At 33.2% G+C, this 19,259-nt stretch overlaps 1 protein-coding gene across 14 annotated transcripts in view; it reads right to left on the reverse strand.

Annotated features, from left to right (window-relative positions):
• Window positions 1-1,445: 1,445 nt before the first annotated feature.
• LOC143201430 (uncharacterized) overlaps window positions 1,446-19,259 on the reverse strand; it is a 108,023-nt gene continuing 90,209 nt past the window's right edge. For all 14 annotated transcript variants that reach the window (XM_076412498.1, XM_076412493.1, XM_076412501.1 and 11 more), the window contains 2 exons: window positions 7,137-7,274; window positions 1,446-2,121 (listed from right to left, as the gene is read on the reverse strand). In XM_076412498.1, coding sequence (XP_076268613.1) covers window positions 1,946-2,121; window positions 7,137-7,274 — 314 coding nt within the window. In that variant the 3' untranslated portion in view covers window positions 1,446-1,945. The remainder of the gene's footprint in view (window positions 2,122-7,136; window positions 7,275-19,259) is intronic.

Genomic DNA, 19,259 nt, shown 5'->3' on the forward strand with positions numbered 1-19,259 from the left:
GAATATCAGTAATTTATTCACAGCAATAAGATCATTTTAATGTAAGTATTTACTATTTTATGTGCCTTTAATTTTGTCTAGTGCAATTAACGTAATATCGAGGTAAATAATTATTTGATTTGTTTATTGTATACATGAATCCCCATTAATTTTTCTTTTTTCAGTTACCAAATAATGTATAAAATTCTATTTAATATAATGGGACTGATTTAACCATACAGGTGTGCATTAAGTCAATATATGATACTACAAGATTCGAATGCCAACCAGACAGAAGAAATAGGCTTCTAACTGAAATCTCAGAACATTCCCTGCTGTTTACTACTGAATGACCATATATTCTCCCAACAAAGATAAATATTAATTAAATTGCAGCCTTCAACAAGTATCAATCAAATCACATCATGGTTAGATTTCGAAAAGCCAATATAAAATATCTGCTTTCTTGTGTATCGAATAGTTCGATGGGCTATACTTACTAGGTTAAGGATAAGACACATATTTGATTGAACAATGTGATTTTAAGTTTTTACAGCTTGGTATGTGTGTTATAGTAATCAGAAATTTTAATAATTACGAACAATAGTTACGTACAGACAATGTATGAACCATATAGAAGAAGTAAGTAAAGCTGAAGTCAAGTAAAAGAAACTATGCAGAGATCTAGTTTAATAATTCATAGGAAAACTTGATATGCTAAAGCATGTCTAAATACAAATTCTGTAAATTACTTGATGACGTATTGTAGTTACACATGTTTAAAAAATTGTAAGGCTATTATTAAGATGAACTTTAAAATTGTAATTTGTACATTTTATTTACCCAAATATGACAAGGTAATTAATTTGATACCATACAGAACTGCTAAAAGTTTTAAATCATCAAACGTCCATAATGAAATATATATAAATTAAACTTTCTGTTGTGTTTTAGTTACTATCAACTATATAGTGTAGATAAGTATTTTGGTAGCCCTGTTAAATAAATTCGCATCTATACCGTGTGTGTCTAGAATACTCAGTCCCTTCAATTGTATAAAAGTTTTAATATACTTTTTATAATTATTATTTCAGTTTGGGTCACACAATATAGTCACGACGAATCGATATTTGCCTTGAGAAATCATAATTAAATTTTCTTACCTTATCTCGCCGTTGTGTGCATAAAACAATTCTTTTAACTGTGAAAATAACTCTAAATTGCTGAAATGTTGGAATGCGAAAATGATGGTTAGAAGACGGCAAGTGACGTCAATGTTTCGTAGCGTTTCTGATTGCTGTTTGACTTGACATGGCGAATTTTGAAATGTTTTGTTGTTATTTCTGGTATAATCTTACTAATCCCACTTTTAATTTTAAAATATAGATATTTTTAATAATCTCCCTATTACATCGTCATCTAGCCTATTCTATATAATAAATTAAGGTAGAAAAAAAGACGGTATAATCACTTTAACTTTTAATTAACAGTAAATGAGATTTTTATTTACATTTCATAAAATAAACTAACGTCCTCTTATAACAGTTTAATACTATTCCATTTTTTGTAAGTAATAATAAAAAAATACTTATAAATATTATTTACAATCACAGTGACATCTCGTGTGACGTACGCTCGTGATATGGCGGATTCGTTAAAGTCACATTCTTGAATACATTCTTGCTCACAAATATTCAAATGTAATTATCATTAATTAAATCGAGGTAGTAACATATATATTGTTGCATGTCCATTGAACAGAGATCGCCCTTTTTCCATTTTTAATCTCCTTTGACGTGAAACAATATACTATCCCACCCAATATCTAACGATCGCTATCTATAAATAATACTATATTGTAGGCACCTTAACAGCCTTCACAGTTCCTGTTCCGACTAAATAATTTATGATAATGTCGGAACAGTTGTTTTTGGATCACAACTAAACTACACTTATAAGTTACAAGCTATTCAGTTCGGTTTGGTATCGCTGGCTGTATTTGCGGAGTTGCTGCTGACGATGTTGCAGCTGCTGAAGACGAACTGCTTGTGCCCTGCGAAGCAGCTACTTCTGTTTGAAAAGTTTTCAAAGAATTATCTTGCGCCATGGCTATTTTTATAGCTTCTTCGTATGATGGTGGAGCTGTAAAAATGATAAACATTAATTTCAGGAAGTAACAACAACAAAAAGGAAGGACAAAAATAAGGAATAAGTAATCGTAGTAACATCATTAGTTTTTCTGCAACATATTTTGCAGGATACAATATTTAAATTTATAGATTTTATTAAATACCAACAAGGTGCTGGAATTTTTCCTTGACATTGACATTTAAAAATATTGGTGTAGGTTAGGATTATTCAGCTATAATGCTTTAAATTTTAATAATATATAATATGTTATAGGCATAGAGAAACAGGGATTTAACTTCATAGGAAATTTTGGAGAATGTCGCTACTTTTAACTTATTACTTGCTTTAATCGCTAAGCTATAAGCCCCGATGGGATCTGATTGGCTCACTTCATTTCTATGGTACGTTTGTTGTTTATGTATTTTGAGCGCCATTTTCAGTATGGCTGACTTATGGCATAATGCGTTTAGAGATTAAATTATTAGTTCATTAGTATATATAAGTAGGTAGTACACATTAAAGTGAATTATCGGTCTAGGAAGTGTGGATGCACAGATAGTAAAGAAATGCAGAATCGTTTTCGTTCGAAGAAGTATTCGGCTGTCATTAAAAAATGGTTGATAATGTTAAAAATCCCAAAACGATTGGATTAAGTATCGAAGAAAATTTATGATCATTACAGTATGTTTTGTTGTTGTAAGTTGGGGTAAATTTATTGCCCACGTAAGAACAAATTTGTTAAAGTGTCATCAATTTAATAACTACCTTGAGGGGTTTATTTGATTAAAGAAAAAAAAAGTGCAATTATCCAATAAATATATTGGTTTAAGGCTACTTAACCGACATGGTTTGTTCTGAATCTAGTATGTTTTAGAAATCATTTGAAGAGCTCAACATAAGTTAATTTTTTTCATCTCATTGGCTTTTAGGTAATTGTAAAGAGGATGAACATGATGAGGGCTGTAAATATTTACATTCTATACTAACAGGGATGAAATGAAAATACTATCAGCAGGTCTTGAGCTATCTTCTATTTTATTCAGAGATTTTTCCACGCCGATAACACGTTATATCAATTTTTTTTGAAAGCCACAATGTTTTTTTGAAAAAAAGTAAATTAAAATTTTTCAATTGTACATTCCATAATAATATTTCAAATAAATTGTTAAAAATAATAACAAGGTGCGCAATATACTTTTGAGTAAAACAGGTCAACAGAATTTTAATAGTGAAATACTCAAAGTTTGCGTTCAGTATAAGAAAACAAAACGACGTAACATAAATATTTATATTTTCTATATATATTTATTTTTATAATATATTTATATTTATTTATTATTATAGATTATATTTATATGACAATTAAACATTTTGTCAAGGCTGTCACGTGCCAAACATTACTAATGAGCCAATCAAATGTCTTCACAGTTAAATATTTCTCTTACAGGTGCCTATAATGGAGATTTAAATTGGCCAATCAAATTATTTGAACGGCCAATTATGACGCGCTCTGGATGTTGGGCCAAGCAAACTACGCCAGAGTCCCCTATTGACTTACATCTCTATTACTCTACGGTTATATGTTCTCTAAATTACAATAACCTCTCAATGTTTTTTAATTACTATTCATTACATTACATATGCTTAGTAGAAACATAATTTACAAATGAATGTATTTAGCATTGTTCTATTGTACTTGCATCAATACACAAATGAGATAAGATGAATACTCGCCAAACAAAAATTAAGCTAGAATTAAGAGTAACACTTATACAAGTTCGTGTGGTTTGGTTCTCTTTAAACTTCTGATTTTGCTGTTGTTGTAATTTAGTATCCTTAATTCATATTTTAAGACCAAATCTTGGATAACCTCCTAGATCCCTTTCATTTTGAGGTCTTCTTCTGCTTCTTCTTCTTCGTCAATTAATTGAAGAATTTTTCGTGTATTATTCCAACGCCATAAGTTCAAATAGGCTCTATAATTGACCGATTGACCGATTGACCGAAGACTGGGCAACACACTGTTACACGCCTGGTGATTTTATAAGAATCAGGAAACTTTGTTTAAAAATGCTATCAAAAAGAAGTGAAAGGAATTAAAAATGAAAAAATAAATGAGAGAAGAATTAACTGGGCAGTCGACAGCCTGTATTAGTTTCCAGTTGAGTTTTAATAAGTAAAGTATTCATCAACAACGCTGAGTCCATTGAATAATTAAGTGAAAACATATGAAATAAAATATTTTATTAACTAATTGTCAGGGAAAGTTTCCTCTGTAGGTACAAAAAGTAATCATTTCATTTGTACAGTGTAATACAGTACGTTGAACTATGTAGGGTGTTTTATTTTTTAATATACTTTGAAACTATATTTAGAGAGCGCTTGGACCATTCTCTTAATGTTTATGGATTAAAGTGACACGAACAACTTAACTACGGGTAACACTAACTTCTACTAAAAAAATTATTAGTATGTAGAATCATTAAACTACATAGCAATATGTAATGTGCCAAAAGCACCTTTAAAGTTCAATAATATGTAGAAAAATAAGTAGAAGAAAATTCGAATGATAACATACATTTTGTAGAAATATATTTGCTAAATGTGACAAAAAGAGCCAAAAAGTTAATTTAGATGGTTACTAATATGGTTATTAGAAGAAATAACACTAAAATTATTCGATGATAGTGAATAAAAAATGGATATAAAAATGTTTTTAAACACTTTATCTAAATTTTATGTATTTTTAGTTTTGAAACTGTATTGGATATCACAATTATCTCACAATAAAACCTTCATTATATATTATAAAAAATAAATTCTTCAAAAATTAAGCCATATTTGCTTAAAATAATATTAAATTACTACAGTGTGAATATCAAATATATATTTCATTTTCCCATTTCTCCGTAAAGTATCTGGTGTAGCTTGTTTTCCGGTTTGATCTATTTTGTTGTTTTATGTGAAGTGACCGACAGTAATTGCCCATCATCTTGATACTCCATTATCTTTAGGTCGTCTTCATCTGTCGTCCTAATCAAATATTGCTCTTCTTATTCCTTGTTCTCCTCAATCACATCACGTAAGTTTTCAGGAAAAACGTTAAAATGGTTTTGCATGAACCGAACTTTAAGACTCATGAGATTAAAAGTTTTGAACTAGTTTATAATATAGTTAACATAGGTTTATAGTCAAGGGGTGCACAATGCACAAAGAATCTCAAAAGCTTAATCACACAGCTTCATTAAATTATACCCAAACTTCCTTTGCCTATATATTAGTCGTTGCTTCGAAGTTGGAATCGAACATCGATTTTAAAAACTATTACGTCAGTTTAGATTCTAACCATAAATATTTAAATCATTCACCATATTTAGGGAAAGCTTTTGCAGTTTTTTCGTTAGGCCCAACTTTATAGTAAGTTTTGTTCATGAAGCTTATATATTTTCATTATGTTAAAATACCCAGTTTTTGGTATTGATCTGTTAAAATATAAGAAATTGCTGGATGAAAATATTTTTTTTATTGCTTTCGGAAATTATACACCAAATAATTTAGAAATTAATTAAGTTCATTGAAAAAATGATTAGTGCTTTATAAATTATACAAATGAAATATATTAACATGTAGCAACTCACACATGTTGTGTGGATATAATATATCACGGTTCTTAAAGGAATACTAAATGAAGTAGCAGTGACTTTTTAGTAATATAAAGGGAATTTCTTCATATGCAAATCACCATCACAATAAAACATCTTTCTATTATTTAAAAGGATTATATCGATTATATCGGTTATTGAAATATATCGATTACGTTCAAGATTAGTTAGAGAGAAATGGAGATTTAACTTTATAGGAAATTTTGGGAAAATGCTTCGCCACGTCGAACATGTAGATTTTGCTACTTTTAACTTTTATTTGTTTTAAGCGCTATGCTAACAGCCGTAACGGGATCTGATTGGCTCACTTCCTCTCTATAGCGCTTTTATTTTTTATTTGTTTCGGGCGAAATTTTCAGTGCGTCTAACCTAAGAATTCTCGATCTAGAAAGTGTTGTGTACCCGGATGCACAGATAGCAAAGAAATGCAAAATGAAATGTCTGTCTTTAAAAAATGGTTGATTGCGTTAAAAATCCCAATCATGAAGGATCAACCATCAAAGAAATTTATAATCGTTACAGCGTGTTTTGTTATTGTAAGTTGAGATACGTTTATTCATTTTAGTAATCATATAAAATATCAAATATTTATTTTTTAATTTTAGAAATTAATCCCTTTCCGAAAGAATCTACACAAACAGCCATATGCTTTTATTCTTGGAAATATATTTGAAAGATTATCGTTGAAACTCCACTAAAATAATAGCTCCTGAATGCAAACCTTTTAAGGAAGGATTAACCAAAGTTCTATACACCAGGAATATTGATGTAAAGCGATTCAAGAATTAAATAGTGCTTACATTCTTTGCCCAAATGAGCACAAATTTCTTAAAGTGAATTAAAAATGTAATAATTACTTTGAGGGGTTAATTACATTAAAGAAAAAAAATGTGTAATTATCCGAATAAATAAATTAGTTTATTTTTTACAGATTATATTTATTTCATTCGTTGAATTTTATTTAATAAATTTATTTCAGAAATTAAATTGTTTTTTATTTAAATTTTATTGGTCAGTTAACCGTGACGTGCCAAACTTTATCAAAAAACCAATCAATTGTCTTTACAGCAAAATATTTTCCTTACAGGTGCCTATAATGGAGATTTAAATTGACCAATCAAATTACTTGATTGTCCGACTTAATCCCATCTGAATGTTGGGCAAAGCAGAAAGTTTTTCCAGAGCCTCCTATTTAGTTTTCTATCTATTACTCTATGGTTAGCATTACCATTTGATGCATTTTTCTTTGCAAAATTTTACCTTCAGGACAGTCAATGATTTAAACACTAATTATAAGTTATAGCATTTTTTAAATTATTTTTTTTAGAACTTTTACAATACATTTACAATAGATCAGAAACCTACCATCATCATATTTTGGTGGCTTGTTTAATTCATTCATTATAGTGATGTGCTCTAGTGAAACGAAGGCATCAGGATGTCGTTGTTCCTGGCCTTGAACTCTGCTACTAATATTGAAGACATTTTGGTCCTGCGGTTGGGCTGAAATAAAAAAAAATTGTTAAATACAGTCAAATCTCAAGAGTTTATAAAATTAAGCGAACTTGTGACTTGTAAATAGGAAAATCTTTCTTATCTCTCTTATTCTCTTTATCTATATCACGTGAAGTTTGATATTCATAATAATGGAATTGTTTCAACTCAGTTGTCTTTATAGTTTATAAGCATGATAATATAATAATTGGAAATCATTTAGTAATTTTGTGAAAAGTGCGTGGAATATCCCAAATAAATAAAACACTTATTGAATACCTTAATATATACAGTAGATATTTAAATATTTTAAAGTTTTATTTATAATTAAATGAATATATATATATATATATATATATATATAATTAGATGAGGACTTTCAGGTTGGGGTGACATTACTGACCGTTAACTTTCAGGTTAAAAATACAGAAAATGTATTGATTTATTGGAAGAAAATCACAATTATCATTACTTTTATATATACCTAGATTTAAGCTATTATAATGAAAAATTATAGGTTAGTCGAAAAGGGTCAGTAACAATGTAATAACTAAAAGAATATATTTCTAAAATTTTTGGCGTCAATGTATATCTAGAGACTGATTTTCTGGCTTGCAAGTTGCAACTATGAATGTTTATAGTTTGGACCACTTGTGTATAAAAGCTAAAACAGCCAGCTTTTCAATGTCATTTGTATTGCCGTCAATTGCATCAACATCCAAAAAATAAGGTACTCTGCAGAATGAAGCTATAAAATATATCATATTCATCAGTTACATTCTACGATATGTTTGGATATCAGAATTTCTGTTAATTCCCATTCATCAATTAATGAACAACATTGACCTTCGACAATTTTGGAATATTTGTCATGTATAGAGGTGTATTGACACACATTCACACACACACACATTCTACAACAGGTTCTTTATTAATATGAATAACAGGTGATAGTACGTCAGTTACTATTTTTAACAAACACACTAATTTATTTTGTATCATTATAAACTCTAGATATCTGGATATTCGATGAATGTGTACAGGCAGTAAAAGAATTACATCAAGCGAAACTGATCGGTCTCGAGTAATACCGCAATGTTAGGAAAAACCTAAAACTAGAAAGATAAACTTACTGGAATGGCATAGGGCAGATTTGGAAGTAGCTGTTTCTAAAAGTGAATATCAGAAGTTATAAAAACACTTACGACATTGATGTATGATAAACCAACAATAAAAATATATCTCTTCATAAAATCATTTCGCACACAAACAGTTCACTTTGAAACAGACACGTCTCAAGATTGGAATGGTCTATCTCTGTACTGGATATGTCTATCGAAGAATAAGTGAACGAATTCCTCACAGACGTATGTCAGTGAGGCAAATTGGTTGAGAAGTAGATTACCTGGGCGCCGGCTATGGATTAATGATGAGATTCATTGAATTCATCTGTAAGTTGACCATTTGTAGCTGTGTTTAAGCTAGGTAAACCTTGTTGAGATATCTTTTAGTTATCCTTGGAGCCTTTCACTTTGTCGAAAGCGAAACATTTAGTAAATATATATATATATATATATATATATATATATATATATATATATATATATATATATATTAATTAAAGTAAATATATATATATATATATATATATATATATATATATATATATATATATATAATTATATATAATTAATTATATATAATTAATTAATCTTATTAATTAATACATAATTATATATATAATTAATCCTAATTAAATTGAAAAATCATGTGGTTTGTTTATGTCTCAGTGCAATATTATGTTTACATTTAAAGCAAACGGTGAAGATCTTTAAAGTTTTCTGATATTTTGCAAACGAATATTTACGTATTTTTATAATATTATATCTAGATAAATACAAACATATTTCGTTAGCTGTTAAATAGTAGTTAATAACCAGAGCTAATATCTAATAAACAACTTTAAAACGTGCGTACATAAGGTCACGCCATTTCTTATTGAATTTTATTATTAACTGGTAAATTATGTTCAAATAAAAAGTCACATGCTCTGTACAGAACAGTTGGTGTTAATAACCAGTCCGATCCATCGAATTTTCACTATCACAAATTACAATTTTTTTAAACTTTGTTTTGAAAATCATAGCCTCATCTTTTATTTAATATTATTATCTTTACATTATTGTTAGAGTACAAACATTATTTCGTTCGCTTTACTATTACATACTCCATAACCGAAATAATGATAAGGATAAGTAAATATTTTGTTTGTCAATTATTTGGTTCCATGAAAGACAAATATTAATATCAGAAAATAAATATTTCCTATACTGACGATTTAGAACATGTTTTAGTATGAATACATAACTTATTATTTAATTTTTAATTGCTAATTTTTAAGTTTCCGTTAATATCTTAATAATACTAATGTTGTCTGACTCAAAGTATCATATCTTTTCCTATTCAAATTTTGAACTTCGATTTGAAAAAATTACAAATAGGTCACATAATTTGCTTTTAGGAACATATAGATTATATTAATATTGAACTATGCATTTATTTTAAAGGATTTGGAACATATTGTGTTACTCTGTATTGAAATGAATCGGGTACATTTGTAACTAGCTTCATGTTGAAGCCTCATCCACTTTTCAGCTTTCCAGTGTGTGTCATTTCGTCAAATTAATGCTTGATTTATTGTGAAAAGTCGGTACAGTGTATTTTATTCAAAATATTGTCTATGTATAGCCACATCTCGAAAGAACGAACATATCATAAGAACTGAAGCACTGCTCAGATAGGTCACCACTCATATGTGGGAATAAGTTTTAACAGAAGGAGTAGGTTTGGAGAATACCCATTTTAATGTTTCCACATATATTTTCACCGGTTTCTCAATAAGTGATCGAGAAATCGTTCTAATAATAACGTTCTTGCTCGGATCAAACGCATCAATTGTTGTCGATAGCTGATTCCCATTAAATGTTTAATGAAGTAATGCCTTCATATCCTTGTCTTCAATTTTTTTTCTGTCCAAAACGGTCTTCGTCTTCGGTGTCTAATTCACCATTTTTAAAACGTCAGAACCAGTATATACGTGTTGAAATGGATGGAGCATAGTTGACATAAGCTTCACACAGCACAGTTCGATAACCTTCAGCTGCCTTTTTGTTTAAAATTGAAGTAAAAATGTAAAACTTCCCACAAATTCGATTTACTCGGTACAAATTTAAATATTTTCAACGCACTGAAAGTATTTTGTTCACACTTCGACGAAATGACATATACTGAAGAATAAAATCTGTTAGTGTGGCTTTATATAAAAGTTGGTTCCAATGTACCCAATGCGACTTTGTGGCGGCTTAGACAACCAGACATACTGCACAACGCGCAAAGCCCAAAAATAAAACCGACAACAGCGAAGGGTATTTCTTCTTCTTATACTTTACACTGGCCGATTGCCAACTGGTGTAATTGGCACCATCGCATTCGGCCAGGTATAAATCCAAATTGCAACCCTCGAAAAACTCTCTTTCTCATTTTTCCGCTGTCAGAAGAAGTGCCCCTTGTGTCGTGCCGGACCATTGTCTGTAAACAAAGAATTCCACGTGGTCCTTGTTTTTACTAAGTTATTGTGTGGGTTGCATCGCATAGAACCCACAAATTGGTGACCCCGACGTGATTGGAAAGCAAGGTAGGAGCATTTTTCGGCAAAACATTTTTCTGTTTTTCTGAGCACTGTGCTAGTCCACGTGATTACCGACACGACGCCAAACCGGCTACATTATTACACAAGAAAAGTCACAACAGCCTAAGAAGAGAACATGGAGAAAGAAGCAGCAACATCCGCAAAATACCGATACGTGCTATCAAATTTAGAACCTGATTTGGTGGACCTCGTGGGAGATATTCTGGATGACCCACCCAAGACCGGGAAATACGAGGCCCTGAAAGATAGACTGATCAGCCTCCATTCGGACTCCGAAGACATGCGAATTAAGAAATTACTACGCGGGCTACCCATGGATGACATGAAACCGTCGGCTTACCTACAACGGATACGCAGTCTAGGCGGGAAACAATTCCCAGATGCAATAGTCAAACGCATTTTTCTGGAGCAATTGCCCGAACAAGTGAAGACAATTTTGGCGATAAACGATGGGACCAGTCTGATCGCGCTTGCTGCAATGGCCGACCGCATAATGGAATCGTTGGAACCGACTATATCCCAAGTACGAGCAACGCCGGCGACGATGCCAACACCGCAAGCGTATTCACAACCGGATAACAATAGCCAACAAATAAATGAACTCACGAGAATGGTGCAAGAACTACGGCAGGAAGTGAAGGAAATGAAAGCACGACCACAACAGCGTCAACACAATCCACGACAATATCAGAACAGACGCAGGACCAGTAGTCGAGAATGGACACCACGACGAAACGCGGATCAAACGATATGTTTCTACCATCAAAGATTTGGTTCCGAAGCGTATCGTTGCACACTCCCATGCAGCTGGAAACCACCGCAGAAGCAGTCGGAAAACTAAATACTCCAGCGCGTGTCGAGGCAGCCGCTGGGGTTTCCGCTACGAAACGCCTCCTAATCAAGGACATCAAAACTGGCACGCGATTCCTTATAGACACTGGTGCCGACATTTCAGTGCTCCCCAAATCGTATTCGAGTTACGCGAGCCCAACGAAAAAAACTCTATGCTGCCAACAAAACTGTGATTAAAACATATGGAGAAAAACGGATGACGTTGGATTTCAATCTAAGAAGACCATTCCTTTGAACGTTCGTTATAGCTGACGTGGCCCAACCGATCGTGGGAAGCGATTTTCTTCACGAATTCGACCTATTACCCGATCTGCGAAACCAGCGACTCATCGACCGTAAAACCAGCCTCACCTCCATCGGACAAATCTCGCAAGATGCACGGACGCCGACCATTAAAACCGTGAATGGCGAAGCCGATTTTCATAAAGTTCTCGAACAACACGTGGAAGTAACGCGACCAGCCAAGATCCGGGAACCGAAGCACAGTGTCAAGCACCACATTATAACACGCGGGCCCCCATGCACCGCTAAAGCACGACGGTTGTCACCCGGAAGATACAAAGCAGCTAAAAAGGAAATCGAAGAATGGATCGAAGATGGGATTGTCAGTCCATCCAAGAGCCCATATTCCAGCGCAATTCTGTTACGGAAAAAGAAGGACGGTAGCTGGCGAATATGTGGTGATTACAGAAACTTGAATAATACAACGATTCCGGATAAGTACCCAGTTCCTAATATTCAAGATTTTGCACACAAACTCCACGGCTGTACAGTTTTTTCGACGTTGGACCTTCAAAGAGCCTATTTTAACATTCCAATGGCCAAAGAGGACCGTGAGAAGACTGCTATAATCACGCCGTTCGGCCTTTTCGAATTCAACGTGATGCCATTCGGTCTAACAAATGCAGGACAGTCCTTTCAACGATTTATGGACAACATACTCCGGGGACTGGATTTTGCGTTTTGTTATATAGACGACATACTTGTGGCATCCAAGACCGAAGAAGAACATCGAGACCACCTGAACCAGTTGCTGGATAGGCTGAAGCTCCACGGTTTGACGCTGAAGACCGAAAAATGCGTCCTAGGTAAACTATCAGTAGAATATCTTGGACACGAAGTGAACGCCAGCGGTACCAAACCATTGAAGGATAGAGTCAGGTCAATCCAGGATTTCCCGAAGCCCCAAACAGTCACAGAACTCCGACGGTTCCTGGGTATGATCAATTATTATAGAAGATTCATCCCACATGCAGCAGAACCGCAAGCATCACTTCACGGGCTCACGGCAGGCGCAAAAAAGAAAGACAAAAGACCCGTAAAATGGACCCCGCAAACAGAAGCCGCATTTGCAGAATGCAAACAACAACTCACCAAGGCAACCTTACTGGCACACCCAATGGAACAAAGTAAACTTTTCCTCATCACCGACGCATCTGATTCAGCGATGGGCGCCGCACTAGAACAAATATCAAATGGTAACAGACAACCACTTGGTTTTTTTTCTAGAAAGTTCTCGCAGACACAAGCGAGATACAGCACCTACGACCGAGAACTACTGGCGATATACGACTCCATCAAATTCTTCAAACACATGATCGAAGGCAGGGAGACGGTGATATTCACAGGTCACAAACCGTTAACCTACGCTTTCGACCAAAATCCAGACAAGGCATCACCACGGCAGCAGAGACATTTAGATTTGATCGGACAATTCACAACAGACATCCGACACATCGAGGGACTTAAGAATAATGTCGCCGACACATTGTCCCGTATTAACGACATCACCATGCCCGTCATAGTTTCTACTGCAGATATCGCACGTGAACAAGAACGAGATCCCGAATTACACAAACTGTTGCGAGAACGGATGTCGTTGACGTTGAAATCAATCCGATTGGACAATACAGAAGCAACAATATATTGCGACGTGTCGAATGCCACCATTAGACCATATATCCCGCAGACTCTCCGGAAGAAAATATTCGACGTCGTCCATAACACCGCACACGGAAGTAGCCGCGCAACCCTGAAGAGCATTGCCGACAAATTCATATGGCCCGGTATGAACAAGCAAATCAAGCACTGGTCTCGCACTTGTCTGCCGTGCCAGCGATCGAAGATTGGCAGACACGTACGCAGAGAGCCTCTTCATATTGCCATACCGGACGAGAGATTCAGCCACATTAACATCGACATTGTAGGACCGATGCCGACATCTCAAGGTTATCGATACTGTCTTACAATGATCGACAGACTAACACGGTGGCCTGAAGCAACACCAATTAAGGACATATCTGCAAGCACCATAGTCGACGCATTCTTTGGAACATGGGTAGCCAGATTTGGAACGCCAAAGAAGATAACTACAGATCGAGGATCGCAGTTCGATTCTCAATTGTTCGATGCACTTGCTAAAATGATAGGAACTCAGACCATCAGGACAACAAGCTACCATCCGGAGGGAAACGGACTGATCGAACGCTGGCATCGCACATTCAAATCAGCTATAAAAGCCCATCAAACAAATGATTGGGTCAAGGTACTTCCCGTGATAATGTTGGGACTGAGAAACAGTTTCAAGGAAGATTTGCAAACGTCAGCAGCAGAAATGACATACGGGACCACGTTACGATTACCCGGTGAATATTTCACCGAGGAGGAACCACATCAAGATCCCAGAGTTTTCCTCGAGCATCTTCGGACCACCATGCGAAAAATCAGACCTCAAGGCACAGCACACCATATCAAGCCGCGAATTTTCACACACAAGGCGCTCCACGAATGCACTCACGTTTTTGTTCGAGTCGACCGTGTCAAGAAACCCTTAGAACAGCCATATGAAGGGCCGTATAAGATAATAAACAGAATTAATGAACATTGTTATAGGTTAAACATCAACGGCAAAGACACAGAGATCAACATAGACCGACTGAAACCTGCATTCATAGAGGCTGAAGAAACGAACAACAAAGAATCGGAATCATCTATTAGAACGTATCCAGGACCCAAAACAAAGCGCGTCACATTCGCTCCCAATCTAGGTCGCTAGGGGGGGAGTGATGTGGCGGCTTAGACAACCAGACATACTGCACAACGCGCAAAGCCCAAAAATAAAACCGACAACAGCGAAGGGTATTTCTTCTTCTTATACTTTACACTGGCCGATTGCCAACTGGTGTAATTGGCACCATCGCATTCGGCCAGGTATAAATCCAAATTGCAACCCTCGAAAAACTCTCTTTCTCATTTTTCCGCTGTCAGAAGAAGTGCCCCTTGTGTCGTGCCGGACCATTGTCTGTAAACAAAGAATTCCACGTGGTCCTTGTTTTTACTAAGTTATTGTGTGGGTTGCATCGCATAGAACCCACAACTTAATATACAGTAGCACCATCTGTTGAAAATTAATTAATATACCTATCGCTTAGTTTCGAGTCATTTTTTATTCACGGCACATTAATTATATCAAAAATGGACATAAGAATTGTGTTTACAAGATTCGCTGACCTTTGACAACGTTAAAACTGCGTATCATTTAATAAGGATTCCAAAATACTCATATTTATAAATTGAAATCTTTCTATGTAGTTATTTATTAATAACGTTGGTTTATTTGTTATTAAATTAAAGTTCATTAACCACAAATGTTTATTAAGAGGCCATTGTAATTTACGATCTTGAGTGAGGTAAACAAGTGGATGCATGGATGAAATAAATTACGAAAATCTAGTAGATGCCGGTTTTTCAGACAAACGGTGATCGAACAATCATGTGATACGCGTGATGTAATGCATTTCCATATTTTAAACATATTTTTCAAGGATTTCATTATTCTTCGTCAATAGTAGTTTACTATGGATGTATGAAAATTAATTAAAATCTGTAGTTTTGTTTTGCTTTGTTATGGAAAATCCAGCATTGTCAGTTTACATATAATTAAGTTAAGTTAAGTTTAAATTCCCTGTCTGCTCATCTTTAAAATTACGTCGATTCAGTTCTACGATGCTAATCTTAAGAACCTGATTCATGGCGTAGTGGTTAAAGCAATTTCACGGCCGTTTCACTAAAGTCATTGGAATCTCGTTACAACTGGGTGTATTTTTAGTTTATGCTTCTTATTGTTTATGGGCAAGAATTTATAATGAAAGAGCAACCATCACCAGTCATGTCAGTAATCAGGCTAGGTAAGACCAGATGTATTCTCCAACGAAGTCCTAAGGTAAGACCACCAAACAAACACTTGGGATCATTTTTGGCGTCAATGCGATATATATAATAATATGATGTATGTAATAGTAATGTTTCTCCGGATTTTTACTTGATCCAATTTTCATTGCACATAGTCATTCCTTTAAAAAATAACGCTTTTCAGGGGATTTATCTGTAAAATTTAAATATCCGGAATAAGAGCACGAAAAGCACTTCTGGCCTCCGTACCTCAATACCATAAACACAATTTTAGATTTTTGGAATATGTATTTTCAAGACGCAATAACTTGACGAATATTGAATGACGCTGCCCTTTATTCAGTACCTTTTAGCCACGCTATAATATGGTTTTATCGGATAAGTATTACTAGAGATAGGCGATTTTAAATATCACTATTAGAAAAAATCTAAATTACTTTTTCCCAAACTTATATTCAAATTAATTCGAATTTTTAATCCTTTTGTTGACAAATAAATTATCAGTACTTGAAAATCAATTTACGCATTTGTTCAGTTTAGATATTTTCGTTGATCGTTGATAATTATTAATGACGGAAAATCCTGTTATTTAAAAATTAATCAGAATTTATACAATTTAATAACACATTCTCATGTTTGCCAGTTAATATTATTTTTCAATACATTATTCAATATTAAAGAACTTTAAAACCATAAATTCAAATAAAAAAAATTAGTTGGCCTTGGATGAACTTATAAACTATGAGTGCACGAAACAAATGCATACATTTCATATCTGAAACGGTATTAGAGGCATCGTCCTTAATTTAATGAATCGAGCAGTGTTGTCACGTTGACATTAAAATCGCCAAAAAAACTACTTGTTTGTTTGCATACGACTATTGTATAAATCGATATATCGCGTAGTATCTATTGTAAATTAAAGGTCAATAAAAATATAACAATAAAATGACTTCCGTAAGAATGAATAATGGGTTAATTTGAATACGGAAGATAAATATGTAATATTTTCAATTCCGAGAATAATCTCGTATATATGTATAATATATAATGTATATAAATAGATTGTTGATAAATATACTGCAATTTTAACCACAAATATTCAGTAAACATATAAAACAATATTAAGTAAATTAAACGGTTAACTGAGTTAACCACTCAGAAAAATTAGTTTTATTGAAAACAGTCTTTTATATACCGCAAACTGCGAATCCTTAGAAAGGTGTTTAATGGCGATGCTATTTAAGAGCAAATAGATTGCAATGATTATTTATTTTAGAGTAAAGTAACCAAAAATCTAAATAGATCAAAGTTATATGGATTATATAAGTCTATAAAAGGCTAGAATGTGTTACAATGAATGAGGGTGGAGACACTCATAACGAAAATCTTAAATGATGACAATATTAGCCTTATTACTGCAAAAGGTATTTCAACAAAATGAAAAGAAAAGATTAACACAAAAATTCTCTAGGAGTTTATTTAGTTACAGGACAGATTTTAAACCACATTCCATATAAAGCAATCGTAAAACTTACACATTTAATTAATACTCTTTTTTGGATTGAATCATGTACCTAAGATATGGAATAGTGGAAGCAATAATGATACCTAAACCACCCAAAAAAAGTAATCCAATCGAATGGATCTGTTCTATTTATCTCCAATAATTACAAACCATTTTAAAAATTCCACTTAAAAGATAAAGTATAACGGAGAATTACTCAACAATATACCGAACTCAAAGAATTATAAACATTATTGAATATGAAGAAAAAATAGTCTGTTTTGGGATTTTTCTTGATATGGTACAGCCTTTTGATAAATTATTGCATAAGAGAGTTTAATAAAGTAAAGAAAATGTTGCTCAAACAATTAATTAGCAGAATAATTAAAGCCTTAGTATAAATCTCGGAGTTAAACACGTGAGACTTCTCCTAGAAGGAAATAGCTCTTGGGACAGGTTATTGTGTCAAATACACCGCTGGTGTCTCAGTTCAACATAATAAATAGCTACTTTTGCTAATTATACTGAATGTAATATGAAGAAGAAGAAGTTACAATATTAAAAACATCATTAAACATAATTCGCATTGGGGTAAAGTAAGGACGAATTAAATTGAATGAGAAATAATATATAATATAATATAATATAAAATAAAATCTGTCATTTCAATTTCACAAATAAATGAAACCAACTTTAGAACCAACCTCTTTTAGAATAAATAATAAGTAGAGGAATTTGAAGCTGGTTTCAGAACAAAGTGCTGAAGAATACTTCAGAAATAATATCCGTAGAGCCTTAGCCAATGGTCATGAATAAAGACTTTTCATCACCCTAAGAAGATTAAACCAATGATACCCATACTGGCGTCAACAAGTTACAAAAGAAAGATTCAAATGTAGAAATCTATTTTTTTAATTTGTATTAATTAAAATTATTTATTTAAAAATATATTTATATTTTTAACTCACACATTATTACGGAAATGTTCGTTTATTTGTCTACTTTTCTAAAAAGATTTAAGCTTTATTGATAATAGACCGTGCTATAAAATATGTGTGTATGAAAAATGTATAAATTGGGACTGGTTGTTTCTAGTGAAAACAAACTAGTGGGTGATATGGTGATTCATATTTTTTTGGCAAAAACAACCGCGTTTTGAATGCGAGCTATATAACGAACAAATAATTTCTGTTAATATAAACTTGTTCAAAATCATCCTGTATACATAAATATAAATTTGTCTTTTTACAAATTAAACAATTTATAGTAACACAAGATATAATTAATTATTAATTCTTGAGATTGTGGGAAGATGCAAAGTATTTTAAAATTAAGTACATGAAACAACAGTTTATCATTTAATGTTCCTGAATTATATTCAGTGTATGCAGACGGTAATCATGGAACGCTCAAAATTCTATTTTCGATATTCAATACTTTTTGTTATTTGATTTGAAGAAACCTGTTGTCGAAATCTATGAAATAATTTTATGATTATGGTGTTGGTAATGTCGATTCTGTTGTAGTCGGTTATAACAATTTCAAAGTGGTTATTTTGATGTCAATAACAAAGAACGGTCTGGAGGAACAAAAATATTTAAAACCAATGAATTGCAAGACTTATAGAAAGAACCCCCAGCTCGAACACTCAAAAAGCCTTCAGATAGCTTAGCAGTAAATCAATCAACAGTTTTTATACGCTAACATGCACCGAAAAAGACCTAAAGGAGGGAAA

Source organism: Rhynchophorus ferrugineus, unplaced genomic scaffold (assembly GCF_030347505.1).
Source record: "Rhynchophorus ferrugineus isolate W39M unplaced genomic scaffold, kcgeb_rfMv2 rfM8, whole genome shotgun sequence".
Lineage (NCBI taxonomy): Eukaryota > Metazoa > Arthropoda > Insecta > Coleoptera > Curculionidae > Rhynchophorus > Rhynchophorus ferrugineus.